The following is a 13607-nucleotide window of genomic DNA, read 5'->3' as shown; positions in this document are numbered from 1 at the left end:
TTGAACCCAGGGCTTCATGTATAGGAGGCAAGCACTCTTGCCACTAGGCCATATCCCCAACCCCCTTTACTCATCTTAACTGTTTTGATAGGCTGATAAGATTAAAGGCTATGAAACTTAAACACAATAGAAATCATTTATTAATCATATCATTGTCTATGCTAAAGTCAAGTAGACAGGACTGTTAAACCCATTTGGAACACTAAAAATGATTTTTGTGGGGTTTATCCAAGTTAGATGACTTGGTTAATCATTATCTGAATATTTCAGATACCTTCTGAAGGGATCTAAAACTGTAAGAAAGGAATTCTGAAAGCAGATGTAGCTGGGAGAAGAACTGTGTGTGTGTGTGTATGTGTGTGTGTGCACTCGTGTGCACACGCACACACTTATTTGGCCTATAATGCCATTCCAATGCACTTATCATTCTTGTTCCTCCTTCTGTGAGAACATCAGGAATTAATAAACTCTGTGATGTAAGTTATCCTACCACCTACTTTAACCCCAATCATCCAGTAAGATTTCATGTATCACATAAGAAAGTACTGGAGTTGTCAAAGGTTCTGATTTCTAAAAAGAAAAATTAAGGTCTAATTGAAATAAAAGAGATAGGAAGTAAAATCAAAGTCAATTTAATAAAAGCAACTATACCAACTAACTACTGCATAGGTGGCAAAGACAAAGCTCCACTAAAGGGCTGGAGAGAATAGAAAATCATAGAGCAGGCCAGGAGTTTAAGAGGCAGCGGTGGAGACCCTGGCAAAGGACAACGCTGGCCCTCGCAGCCTCAGCCAGCACATGCCTGCGCCAGGCAGATGACAAGCGTGAGTATTTGCATGTCCTGATCATATGACCAAGGACACAGGCTGAGCCACTGCAGAAGGCCTGTGACAAATCGAGCTCCCTTCGCTGAAATTACAGAACAGATGATGACAAGAAACACAAATGATGACTGAAACACAAAAATCTGACCACGTCTGTCCTGCAAGGTTAAGGTAGCTCAATTGCCCGGTCCTCTCTCCTATTCCTTCCAACTCTTCCTTTTTCCTCCCTAGTCATTAGGTGGGAAGCCCTTGCAGACTTCTCGTAGCTGTAGTCAAGAAGGAACCTTCTAGAAAGTCCTATGGAAAGAAGTTTTGAGTTCAGTTGGTAGCAGGAATTTGCAACTCCTCAAGGTCTGACTCCATGAATTAGAGAGTTGGCCAAGGGCTGGAAGGAAGGGGAGAGGCTTCTATTCAACTACCATTGCGTCACATGCACCCAAGGAAAAAATGTTTACCTGGTAGAGCCACGGTTAACCTTTTTTCCTTGCTGAGTCGGTGCCCTTGGATGAATTCACTCATGGAAGGGGGGCCTTTCAGAAGATATGACTCACTGGAGGTGGGGTCGGGGGCAACTCTTAATAAATTCTGTAGGTAAGGAGCCCCCGGAGTCCTGGGACGGCTCTGATCACAAAGGGAAGGTGAAAATTGTCTTGCAGGAGATCCAAGAAAAATACATATAGGAAACAAAAAAGTTTTACTTTAATTACCTTTCAATGCTTGATCGGTGATAACATTATTTATATTGCCACTCATTTTTTTTTTATGCCAGTTTTGGGACTTAAATGCAAGGCCTGGGCACTGTCCCTGAGCCTCTTTGCTCAAGGCTAGTAGCATTCTACTACTTGAGCCACAGCTCCATTTCCAGCTTTTGGCTGGTTAAATGGAAATAAGAATCTCATGGCCTTCCTGCCCAGGCTAGCTTTGAACCATAATCCTCAGATCTCAGCCTCTGAGTAGACAGGATCGCAGGCATGAGCCACTGGTACCTGGGCACTTAATTTTTTTTGCATATATATATATGTGTGTGTATATATATATATATACATATATATTCTTTTCAACATCAAGATACAACTCATTTTGGAAACTGTGGGATATATACTGGAAGACAGATTTAGCATATAGTTAGTCAATTTGAACCAACAATAGAAACTACTCGTATTCTTTGATATGTTTTAAGGAAAGGTCCTAAAATAAACAATCCTGAAGCGTATTGAACTGCAAAAACAAGGTGTATAACTCAATAGCCAGGATTTTTTAGGGGGAGTGAAGTCACAAAATCAAACTTCTAAAAAGCTTACAAGCGCTTCTCTCAGCAATATTCACATGCCAAATGAAAAAAAGCTTGAGCAAAGAGAGCTCAGGACAGTGCCCAGGCCCTGAGTTCAAACCCCAAGACTGGCTGAAAAACAAAACTAAAGAAACAAAGTCATAACAATGACTATTCATATTCTATTTTACCTAAACATAAGCATACTTTTAAAATTAGAGTAGTCTGAGTTGTAGAGACAAGACTTCTCTTAACAAACAGATTCATATCCTATCTCCATTAGAAAGAAATAATTCCATTTCTGGTGGGCAGGGGGTTCAATGACATTTAAAATGATAGCCTGTGTTAAACATTGATGATGATGGTGATGATAATGATGATGATGGTGATGATGATTGCCAGTACTGGGGCTTGAACTTCAGGGCCTACCATTCTTGTTTGGCTTTTTTTTGCTCTAGGTTAGTGCTCTACCACACTTCCAATTGTGGCTTTTTTGGTTTTTTTGCTGATTGATTAGAGATAGGAGTCTCACTAACTTTCCTGTGTGGGCTGGCTTTAAACTCCGATCCTCAGATCTCAGCCTCCTGAGTAGCTAGGATTGCAGGCATGAGCCATGGGTGCCCAGCCACAGGTTGGTTCATGTTACACATCCATTTTTACCTATCCATCATTAAATTGGAGACAAGAGAAAGATACTCTTGAGGCATACACACAGGAACCAACATAGGAACAGGCAACTGAATACTGCATTATGGATAATTACGAGTTGGATATGGCAAGAAAGGAATACATACACATAATTCTTCCATGCTTTTCATCTAGAAACAGCAACATAAGCAAGTCCCCTCCCCCCAGTAGTCCAGCCCGTTTCTATTTTCATTCCCCCTCCTCATCCTCCACAAGACCCCAGTTAACCAAAACTGGCCACCACATCATAGTGTGAAAATCACTAAGGCATACCTTTTCCTCTGAGTGCCACTGCTGCCCCTCGAGCTGGGTGTCTGTGAGTGCGGCCTATGCAGGGGGTAAGTGTGTACGGTGGGCAGGGTGGCTGACACCGCCTCACTTACTTTAGGACTGCCGAGCTTGCTCTTTCCAAGTTTGCCTTTGGTGCGTCGAGACTGCTCATGATCAAACTCTAAGTCCTCCAGCCGCTGGGTCAGGGCGAGTTTTTGCTGAATAGCCATTCGTAACAAAGTGTTCAGCGTCTTCTTCTCATCCTCTGCAGCCGCTAGCTGCCGCTGCATCTCATCCAGCTGGGTGACATACTCATCACACCTGGAGCCCCAATACAACAGTGGTCAGGAGGGAACGGGGTAGATGAGACTGGATCTGAAGTGAATGTGCTCTGAGCTCCCCTCAACTGTGATTTCAGAGACCCAAAGTCCCCTGAAAATAATGACATTCCCAAAATATTGAAAAGTTGTGCCAGGCATCAGGGGCTCATGCCTGTAATCCTAGCCTCAGGAGGCTGAAAGTTGAGCGTGGTGGTTCAAAGCCAGCCTGGGCAGGAAGGTCTGTAAGACTCTTATCTCGGGCTGGGAATATGGCCTAGGGGCAAGAGTGCTTGCCTCCTACACATGAAGCTGTCGGTTCGATTCCCCAGCACTACATATATAGAAAACGGCCAGAAGGGGTGCTGTGGCTCAGGTGGCAGAGTGCTAGCCTTGAGTGGGAAGAAGCCAGGGATGGTACTCAGGCTGTGAGTCCAAGGCCCAGGACTGGCCAAAAAAAAAAAAGAATCTTCCTTTTGCTCAAGGCTAGCACTCTGCCACTTGAGCCACAGCGCCCCTTCTGGCCATTTTCTGTATATGTGGTGCTGGGGAATTGAACCCAGGGCCTCATGTATACGAGGCAAGCTCTCTTGCCACTAGGCCATATCCCCAGCCCCAAGATTCTTATCTCTAATTAGCTACAAAAAATAAAAAATAAAAAAGCTGGAAGTGGAGCTGTGGCTCAAGTGGTAGAACACTAGCCTTGAGTACAAAAGCTCAGGGACAGGGCTGGAAATATGGCCTAGTGGCAAGAGTGCTTGCCTCATATACATGAAGCCCTGAGTTCCGTTCCTCAGCACCACATATATAGAAAAGGCCAGAAGTGGCGCTGTGGCTCAAGTGGCAGAGTGCTAACCTTGAGAAAAAAAAAAAAAAGAAGCCAGGGACAGTGCTCAGACCTTGAGTTCAAGGCCTAGGACTACTAATAAAAAAAAACAAAACACCAAAATACAAATAAACTTAAGAGCTAGACTGACTGTGGGGGGATAGGGTGGGGGTGGGGGTGGGACTGGCATTGGGCCTTGAGCTTGGGGCCTTGAGCTCTTCCTTAGCTGATTTTACTCAAGGCTACTGCTCTACCACTTGAATCACACCTCCACTTCCAGCTTTTTGCTGATTAACTGGAGATAAGAACCTCACAGATTTTCTAAGCCAAGGCTGGCTTCAAACCGTGGTCCTCAGAGCTCAGCCTTCTGTATTCAGAAGGCTGACAGCTAGGATGACAGGGTGTGAGCCACTAGTGGCCAGCTTTTTAAAAGCATGTTTATATAATAGAATTGTTTGGTCCAGTGAGCTCAGAAGGCTCTGGAAATGTGGCTTGTAAAATTTGACCCTTAATTAAGTCAAATCTCATACATTTTCTTCCAGTTCTGTCTTGCAGCACATATCGAATGCCATGCAAGTCTGCAAAGACACACTGGCAACCCTCCTGGGTGTCACTCCAAAGGGGACAGGAAGGAAGACAGTTACCTTGTGGCAAACATGGCTCTCAAGGATGAGAAGGTAGCCGCATCTTCTTTCAGAGCCTTCAGTTCATTCCTGAGTTTCGTCATTGTTTCAGTCACCATTGCCTTTTCATTTTCATATTTGTTCTTCAGATTAGCAAGGGCCACCTCAGCGGTCTGGAGCAGAAAAATCCAGCAGGACAGCCTGTCAGATGCGTGTATTTATGGGGCTGCTAGTTCCTCTTATCAAGGGAAAAGGGAAGCAGCTTAGATTGGAATAAGCATATACATATACACATTGGACACGGGAAAGTTTTCTGTTTTTCCTTTTGTGCCGGTACTGGGGTTTGAACTCAGGGCCTGCACACTGTACCTTACACTAAGGCTTTTGTACTTAAGGCTGATGCTCTACCACTTGAGCCACAGCTCTACTTCTGGCTGAAGTGCCAGACTTTGAAGTCAGGCCCCATTTTACCAGGTGAACCCCATTTTAGAATCGAACCCTGAGCCAATCAGATTTGTACCTGTGTCCTAATCTTGCTTGCTTGAACACCTGATTGTTGTAACCTTGTTCTTTGCCTTTATAAGCCCTGTGTAATCACAGCTCGGGGCTCCCTCCTAACCTCCGCTGTGTCGGTGGTAGGACAAGGCCCGAGTTGCAGCTCGCTTAAATAAAGCCTTGCCTTGCTTTTGCATTTCGGAGTGTCTGAGTCTCGGTGGCCTTCTTGGTGGTGGTCTCACGACTTGGCACAACATGGCTTTTTGGTGCCTCATTGGAGGTAAGAGTCTCACAAACTTTCCTGCCTGGGTTGGCTTTGAATCTGGATCCTCAGATCTCAGCCTCCTGAATTGGTAAGGTTATAAGTATGAACTACCAGTGCCCTGTAAGCAGGTTTTTTTCTGTTGTTGGTTTTTGCTGAGGCTTGAACACAGGGCTTGGGTGCTATCCCTGAGTTTCTTTTGCTCAAGGCTAGTGTTCTACCACTTGAGCCACAGCCCCATTTCTAGCTTTTTCTAAGTAGTTTATTAGAGATAAGTCTCAGAGAATTTCCTGCCCAAGCTGGCTTGGAACTGTAATCCTCAGATCTCAGCCTCCTGAGTAGCTAGGATTACAGGCATGAGCCACTGGCACCTGGCAAGGAAGAGCCTTTCAAATGTCAAGCCATGCTGTAAAATGATAACGTGTTAAAGTGACCTAGAAATTGTCCAGCTGTAAGTTAACCAGCATCAAGGGCAATGGTCAGGACAGGAGTTCAATAGATAAGCCATGGAGGGAACCAAAACTACACTTCATCTAAGAAGGATTTTATTAACAAGTTAAATAAGAGAGAGAGAGTACATATTCCTAATGAAATAGATTAAGAATTAAGTATTCTTGTACCATGCTATGTGGTCCTGAAACATAGAATAAAAGACATAGATAAGGGCCAGTGGCTCATGCCTGTAATCCCAGCTAGTCAGGAGGCTGAGATCTGAGGATCATGGTTCAAAGCCAGCCTGGGAAGGAAATACAGTGAGACTCCAGAAAACCTGAAGTAGAGCTGTGGATCAAATTGTAGAGCACTAGCCTTGAACACAAAAGCTCAAGGACAATGCCCTAGGCGCTGAGCTCAAGAGCCAGGACCAGCACCAAAAACCAAACCAAAACAACCAAACCTAACTTTGTACCATAGACTGCCTAGACACTCCAATACTTTCTTTCTTTCTTTCTTTTTTTTCTTGTTTTGCCAGTCCTGGGCCTTGGACTAGGGCCTGAGCACTGTCCCTGGCTTCTTTTTGCTCAAGACTAGTACTCTACCACTAGAGCCACAGCGTCACTTCTGGCCATTTTCTATATATGTGGCACTGGGGAATTGAACCCAGGGCTTCATGTATACGAGAGGCAAGCACTCTTGCACTAGGCCATATTCCCAGCCCTGACACTCTAATACTTTCTACTCCATTAAGGTGAGGGCCAAAATAAAGTTCCACTTTGCCCATAGGGTGTGTGTGTGTGTGTGTGTGTATCACTTGAGTACCACTTCAAGTACCACTTGATCCACACCTCCATTTCTGACTTCTTTTGCTGGTTAACTGGAGACAAAGTCTCATGGGCTTTTCTATCCAGGTTGGTTTTGAACTAGACCCTCAGATCTCAGCATTCTGGGTAGCTAGGATTATAGGTGTGAGCCACCATGACCAGGAAATTGGAATTTGTATCTTGATCATTCTGGAAATTCAATCAAATCAGGAACTTTCAATAAAGCTATCTAACATGCTGATGTGGGCACACAGTAATTACCTGTTTGTTGGCCTTCAGTACAGCCCGCAGCGTGGCGATCTGCTCCCGCTTTGTGCTCAGCAAGGACTTGAGCTTGAGGATCTCTTCCATTAAGGCTTCCTTGTCTTTATCAATCATGGGGGCCAGCTCCCGAGCTGCTGCTCTCTGACGAGACAGCTGCAAGGATCTGTCCACTGCCTTCTGCAGGTGCTTAATCTGATCCCGGATGATGGCATTGAGGTTGTAGATATTCATTGGTTCCTTGCGAATATCACTTGTGTCTAACACTGGAGAGGAGGGGGGGGCAGTAATAATGGGAGAGATATTGGGGGTCTTGGTTGGACTCGGCTCTTTGCTGGCCTCAGTGTTTTCTTTGGGACCTGGATCCGGTGATGTCTTGGGTTCTACTGTGGATGACACCCCCCGCCTGGCAAGTCTGGGTGACAAGAGTCCCCTGGGGTCATCTGGCCCTTTTAGGCTGCCACTCCTGGTGACTCTGCTTTGTCTGTAATAATCCAGCATCACCCTGTTGGGAGTCTCATTGTTACACAGACACACGTGATGGTAAAGCTGAGCAAGCTCCTCACTGAATGTGACCAGCTCATCCTGGGCCGTGTTCAGTGTGTTGTGGTTTTCATTGGCGATGCTGGTCATCTTTTGCAGCTCCTTCTCCATGTGCACCATTTGCTCGCCACTCTCCTTGGTGGTCTTCTCCAGGTTGGTCACCTGCTCGTCATACATCTGGATCTTACTCTCGTACTTGGCCTTGTCTTCTGTATAGTTCTCCACAGACTTATTGTATTTCTCTTTTAAGGCCTTAATTTCTGCTTTCAAATCAATCACCTCGGTGACTGCCACCCGATATTTGCATTCAAGGATCTCTAAGCCATTGATGTCTACCTCATAGTCATGGGCCTCTTCTGTGGAGTCCTGGCCCTTCTCCCCATCCAGCTCTGCTTTCAGCTCCTTGCTGCTCTGCAGGCCTCTCATGGCATTCACATGCTCTGTGAGCCGGTGCACTCGCTCGTGCTGCTCTGTCAGTGCGCCCTTGGTGTGCTCCAGCTGCGTCTGGGACTCCTGCAGGTTGGCCAAAAGAATGGCCTTCTCCCGCTCTACCTGAAATGCAGAAGACAGCCTCTGAATGGCTTCAATGCGATGATGAGCTTTATCCAGAAAACACCAGCACATTAAAAAACTTAAAAACCTGCAGCAGGTGCGATTCAAAGCCAGCCTCAGCAGAAAAGTCTGTGAGCCTTGTGGGAACCTGTAAGTGCGGAGCCATGAGGTCTGCCAAAGAGATTTGGAATGCCATTCTGACTCTCAGAAGGCTGAGAGCCTTGGCCCAAGAAAGATCTATTGCTTTTAGCATTACAAAGGCCACAGACTCTCAACGGTAGTTGGGTAGTGAACTACCCAACTTCCAAACTTCCCCAGACCTTGGAGCCTAACCAAATTGTTTGTTTACTGCTCACCTTCACCTCCTGTTTTTCAGGAAGTCACCAATCCTACAATTGTTTCCCCCATTCTGGTGTCGGTAACTTTAAAGAGACTGCTATCCTGCTTTCTGCATACACTCCCCTAAAAGCCCTGTTTAGGGGACCCTCGGAATCTGTTACTGGTATTAGGCAGCCGATTCCATGCTCTGGTCTCCATCACTGCTTTGCTCCTGCAGCGGTGGGACAAGGCACTCACGGCAGTTTGCAACTGAGCCTCTTATCTCCAATAAACTACTCAGAAAAAGCTGAAAGTGGCGCTGTGGCTCAAGTGATAGAGCACAAAGAGTCTCAGGGACTGCATCCAGGCCCTGAGCTCAAGCCCCAAGCCCACCAAAACAAAACAAAAGAAAAACAACAAAAACGGTAGCAATACTGAGGCCAAAACTTCTGCTTGTAATCCTAGCTACTCAGGAGGCCAGGATCTGAGGATTGAGGTTCAAAGCCATCCTGGGCAAGAAAGTCCACGAAATTCTTATCTCCAATGAACCAGCAAAAAACTAGAAGTGGAGCTGAAGTTCAAGTGGTAGTCTTAGTCTTGAGCATAAAAGCTGAGGGATGGCAGCCAGGTCCTGAGTTCAAACCCTAGGACTACTTAAAAAACTGTAGGAGAGCCAATTTCCCAAGATTTGAAATTAACTTAGGGTGGGTTTTCTTATTCTTTTTTTCTTTTTTCTTTTATTTTTATTGTCAAACTGATGTACAGAGGTTACAGTTTCATACCCTAGGCATTGGATACATTTCTTGTTTGTTTTTTTTTGGCCAGTCCTAGGCCTTGGACTCAGGGCCTGAGCACCATCCCTGGCTTCTTCCCGCTCAAGGCTAGCACCTGAGCCACAGCACCCCTTCTGGCCGTTTTCCATATATGTGGTGCTGGGGAATCGAACCAAGAGCTTCATGTGTAGGAGGCAAGCACTCTTGCCACTAGGCCATATTCCCAACCCTGGATACACTTCTTGTACTGTTTGTTACCTCCTCCCTCATTCCCCCCTCCCTCCCTCCCTTCCTCCCTCCCTCCTTCCCTCCCTCCCTCCCTTCTTCCTTCCTTTGTGCTGGTACTGGGGCTTGACCTCAGGGCCTGGGGGGCACTCAGCTTTTTGCTTAAGGCTAGCATTCTACCACTTGAGCCACAGATCCACTTTTGTTTTTTTGCTAGTCAATTGAAGATAAGAATCTCAGGGACTTTCCTGCCCCGGCTGGCTTTGAACTGTGGTCCTCAGATCTGAGCCTTCTGAGTAGCTAGTATTATAGGCTTAAGCCACCAGCACCAGGCTTATTCAGCAATTTTGATAAGTTAATCGAAAAAGTATGTAACTTACAATATGGTATTTGATGGAAAGAAAATCCATTTGAATTTTTCATAAAGGAAATGGGGAATCTACATATTCAATTACTGGCATTATGAATAAACACAGTAGAAATGGAGTCCAGGAGGTTTTGCTCTTTTTTCCCTTGAAAATTCAATGACCTTCCTGTAAAAGCCTCATTAGTGGGCATGACAAAGCTGTTTCCAAAAGCTCTCCAATAGGAAAAGCCTTTGGGGAAAAAAAAAAATCAATCAAGCCAAAATGAACTGTGATGCAAGACTGTTTCAGAGGGAGAAGTATTCTGATAAATGAAGTAACATGCTGGGCACCAGGGCTCACACCTGCAATCCTAGCTACTCAGGAGGCTAAGATCTGAGGATAACACTTCAAAGTCAGACTGGGGAGAAAAGTCCCTGAGAATCTTACCTTCAGTTAACCAGCAAAAAGCTGGAAGTTGGAGGTGTGGCTCCAATGATAAAACACCAGTCATGAGTGAAAAAGACAAGCAAGAGCACAAGACCCAGTACCAGCATACATGCAACAAGTTGGTCATGTATTTAGAATTGCTTTTCATCTATACTTTGACAGTTCATATTTAACACATACATTTTCAATGGATGAAAGGACAAAAGTCTACCAGTTTCTTCACAATTAACACTTGAAAAAAGCATATAAAGCTTGGTCTCTTTCATGCTTGTGCTGGATACAATCCTGTTTCCCATGTCCAATGTAATTTCTTTTCTGTTCTCTCTTGGTCAGATGTGGGGCTTGCACTCTGAGCCCCCCAGAGCTGAGGACCAAACTCAGGACCAACACAAATACTCTTCTACTGAGCTAAATCCCTAACCCCTCCTTGAGCTGTTGTGCCTCAAGCCTAGCACTCGAGCCACGGACCCACTTCAGTTTTTTGGTGTTTAATTGGAGATAAGAGTCTCACAGACTTTCTTGCCTGAGTTGGCTTTGAATCATAATCCTTAGATCTCAGCCTCCTGAGTAGCTAAAACTGTAAGTGTGAGCACCTGGCCTGAATTGATTTTGTCAGAAATATATTGGGCTGGGCTGGGAATATGGCCTAGTGGCAAGAGTGCTTGCCTCTTATACATGAAGCCCTGGGTTCAATTCCTCAGCACCACATATATACAAAATGGCCAGAAGCGGCGCTGTGGCTCAAGTGGCAGAGTGCTAACCTTGAGCAAAAAAGAAGCCCAAGGGCTGGGAATATGGTCTAGTGGCAAGAGTGCTTGCCTCCCATACATGAAGCCCTAGGTTCTATTCCTCAGTACCACATATATAGAAAATGGCCAGAAGTGGCGCTGTGGCTCAAGTGGTAGAGTGCTAGCCTTGAGCAAAAAGAGGCCAGGGACAGTGCTCAGGCCCTGAGTCCAAGGCCCAGGACTGGCAAAAAAAACAAAAACAAAAAAAACAACAACCCTAATTTTATTAGGAAATGGTGTCTATCTAACATTTCTTTAGTATATGTTATACACTGATATATTAACACATGTGATATATAATTATGTAGTATATAAAATGTATAAATGCTATCAATTACATACATATATTATGCAAATGTAGATAACAATAAATTAAATTATAATGATAAACAGAAATGCATTTTATATGTGCATATATTATATATAAATATATGCAACATTATGTATTACGTATTGTACAATATATATTTGTGTATTATATAGATATATATTATGCGAGGCAAGCACTCTTGCCACTAGGCCATATCCCCAGCCCCTAGATATATATTATGATAGAGTCCTCTCCCCTAGAAAATTAAGGTGATCTGACCAAAAAATAATATTAAATTACTAAGTTACAAATGAATGTATAAACTTCCAGCATTCTATTTAGGCTCTGTGTACCCTAAATTAGATTTGGATTTCGAAAAGCAAGTGTTCAGACCGTTTCAGCTTCCTTGTGCTTTGAATGAACAAATGCAGCGCACTCTAAAGCTGAAGAAAACGATTTCATATTTTAAGTGCCACTATATTCATCTCCATCTGTAGACTAAGACTAGTATCTAAGAGACCCACTGAGTTAATTATAGTCTTGTATCGTGGCTAAGAATAGCTACTTATTTCTCTTCTTTTAGTCTTCTTTCTGGAACTGAGGGATTTTTTTTTAATAGTATAGCAGGTTGCCCAAGTAACCAACGTGGTACATGCAAAATACAGTGTAAGAAAACAGTATATCTTAGTCATTACTGCTGTTAATATGTCTTCCTGAAGTTATTTTTAATTTCACAGCTTTATTGTTAATATATTTGCATGTAACTGGATAGATTCATGAAAGAAAACACACCAGAATTCATATTAGAACTTTTTGTACATGTGTACCTGGGCACTGTCCCCAAGATTTTGTGTTCAAGGCCAGCTCTCTACTACTTGAGTCACAGCTCGACTTTCAGCTTTTTTGGTGGTTAATTGAAGATAAGAGTCTTACAGATGGCCTGGGAATATGGCCTAGTGGTAGAGTGCATGCTTCATATACATTAAGCCCTGGGTTTGATTCCTCAGCATCACATATATAGAAAAAGACAGAAGTGGGCTGGGATGTAGCTCAGTGGCAAAGCGCTTGCCTAGCAAGTGCAATGTCCTGAGTTCGATCCCCAGTACCAAAAAAAAAAAAAAAAGAAGAAGAAAAAAAAAAAAGAAAAAGACAGAAGTGACGCTGTGGCTCAAGCGGTAGAGTGCTAGCCTTGAGCAAAAAGGAGCCAGGAACAGTGCTTAGGCCCTGAGTTCAAGCCTCAGGACTTACAGTCTTACAGACTTTCTTGATTGGGCTGGCTTTGAACTGTGGACCTCAGATCTCAGTGTCATGAATAGCTAGGACAACAGGCCCAGGCCTTGCCCTCCTCCTGCTTTTTTATCCTTTTGAGTCAGTCAGGCTAGTGTCAAGTTTTCTTTTTTTTTTTTGGCCAGTCCTGGGGCTTGGACTCAGGGCCTGAGCACTGTCCCTGGCTTCTTTTTGCTCAAGGCTAGCACTCTGCCACTTGAGCCACAGCGCCACTTCTGGCCATTTTCGGTATATGTGGTGCTGGGGAATTGAACCCAGGGCCTCATGTATGAGAGGCAAGCACTCTTGCCACTAGGCCATATCCCCAGCCCTAGTCTCAAGTTTTCAATTCTCCTATCTGTTGGGATTGCAGGAGTGCACCAACATGCTCAGTCCACATTTTCTTTGCCTTTGGTTGTCTCCACATCTTAGCTACTCTAATAACATGGGAATGCAGACAGGCGTCTCTCCGTGCACAGGCTTCAAGGCTCCAGATCTATCCCCAGAAGCAGGACAGATGAATCACACGTAATTCTATGTTTAGGTTTTGTTGAGTCATCTGACTCTCAACTTGACACTTAAAATGATTAGTGACATTCTTATATCAACCTAAGTATAGTTCTTATCAATATGTGCAAGGAGAATTGAGGTGCAACAATATTCTTTGCGTGAGAGGAAGCAACTTTGGGAAATGCATAGCTGAGTGAACCCTAATAGAAGAGAATTCCATAAAAAAAAAGATTTCAGAAAACAAAGAAACACCAGAGGAGGGGAATCCATCAATCCTATGAGTCTAGACTCTGGAGAGTACAGAGATAAAAGAGATCTCCCATGGGCATACCAAAGACTCAAGTAAGAACTCAAAACAGGCTGGGTGCTGGTAGCTCACGCCTGTAATCCTAGCTACTTAGGACTCTGAGATCTGAGGGTTTCAGTTTAAACCC

At 44.3% G+C, this 13607-nt stretch overlaps 1 protein-coding gene across 1 annotated transcript in view; it reads right to left on the bottom strand.

The window, feature by feature from the left end:
• Positions 1–13607, bottom strand: part of Bicd1 (BICD cargo adaptor 1) — an 85241-nt gene that overhangs the window by 19301 nt on the left and 52333 nt on the right. Inside the window, exons 7-10 of the mRNA XM_048367073.1 lie at positions 7095–8189; positions 4839–4990; positions 3055–3372; positions 1280–1473 (exon numbers count right to left, since the gene is read on the bottom strand). Coding sequence (XP_048223030.1) covers positions 1280–1473; positions 3055–3372; positions 4839–4990; positions 7095–8189 — 1759 coding nt within the window. The remainder of the gene's footprint in view (positions 1–1279; positions 1474–3054; positions 3373–4838; positions 4991–7094; positions 8190–13607) is intronic.

The sequence above is a fragment of the Perognathus longimembris genome, chromosome 1 (genome assembly GCF_023159225.1).
Source record: "Perognathus longimembris pacificus isolate PPM17 chromosome 1, ASM2315922v1, whole genome shotgun sequence".
NCBI classification, from domain to species: domain Eukaryota; kingdom Metazoa; phylum Chordata; class Mammalia; order Rodentia; family Heteromyidae; genus Perognathus; species Perognathus longimembris.
Note: the sequence above shows the minus strand (reverse complement) of the source record. Positions and strands in the feature narration are given on the sequence as shown.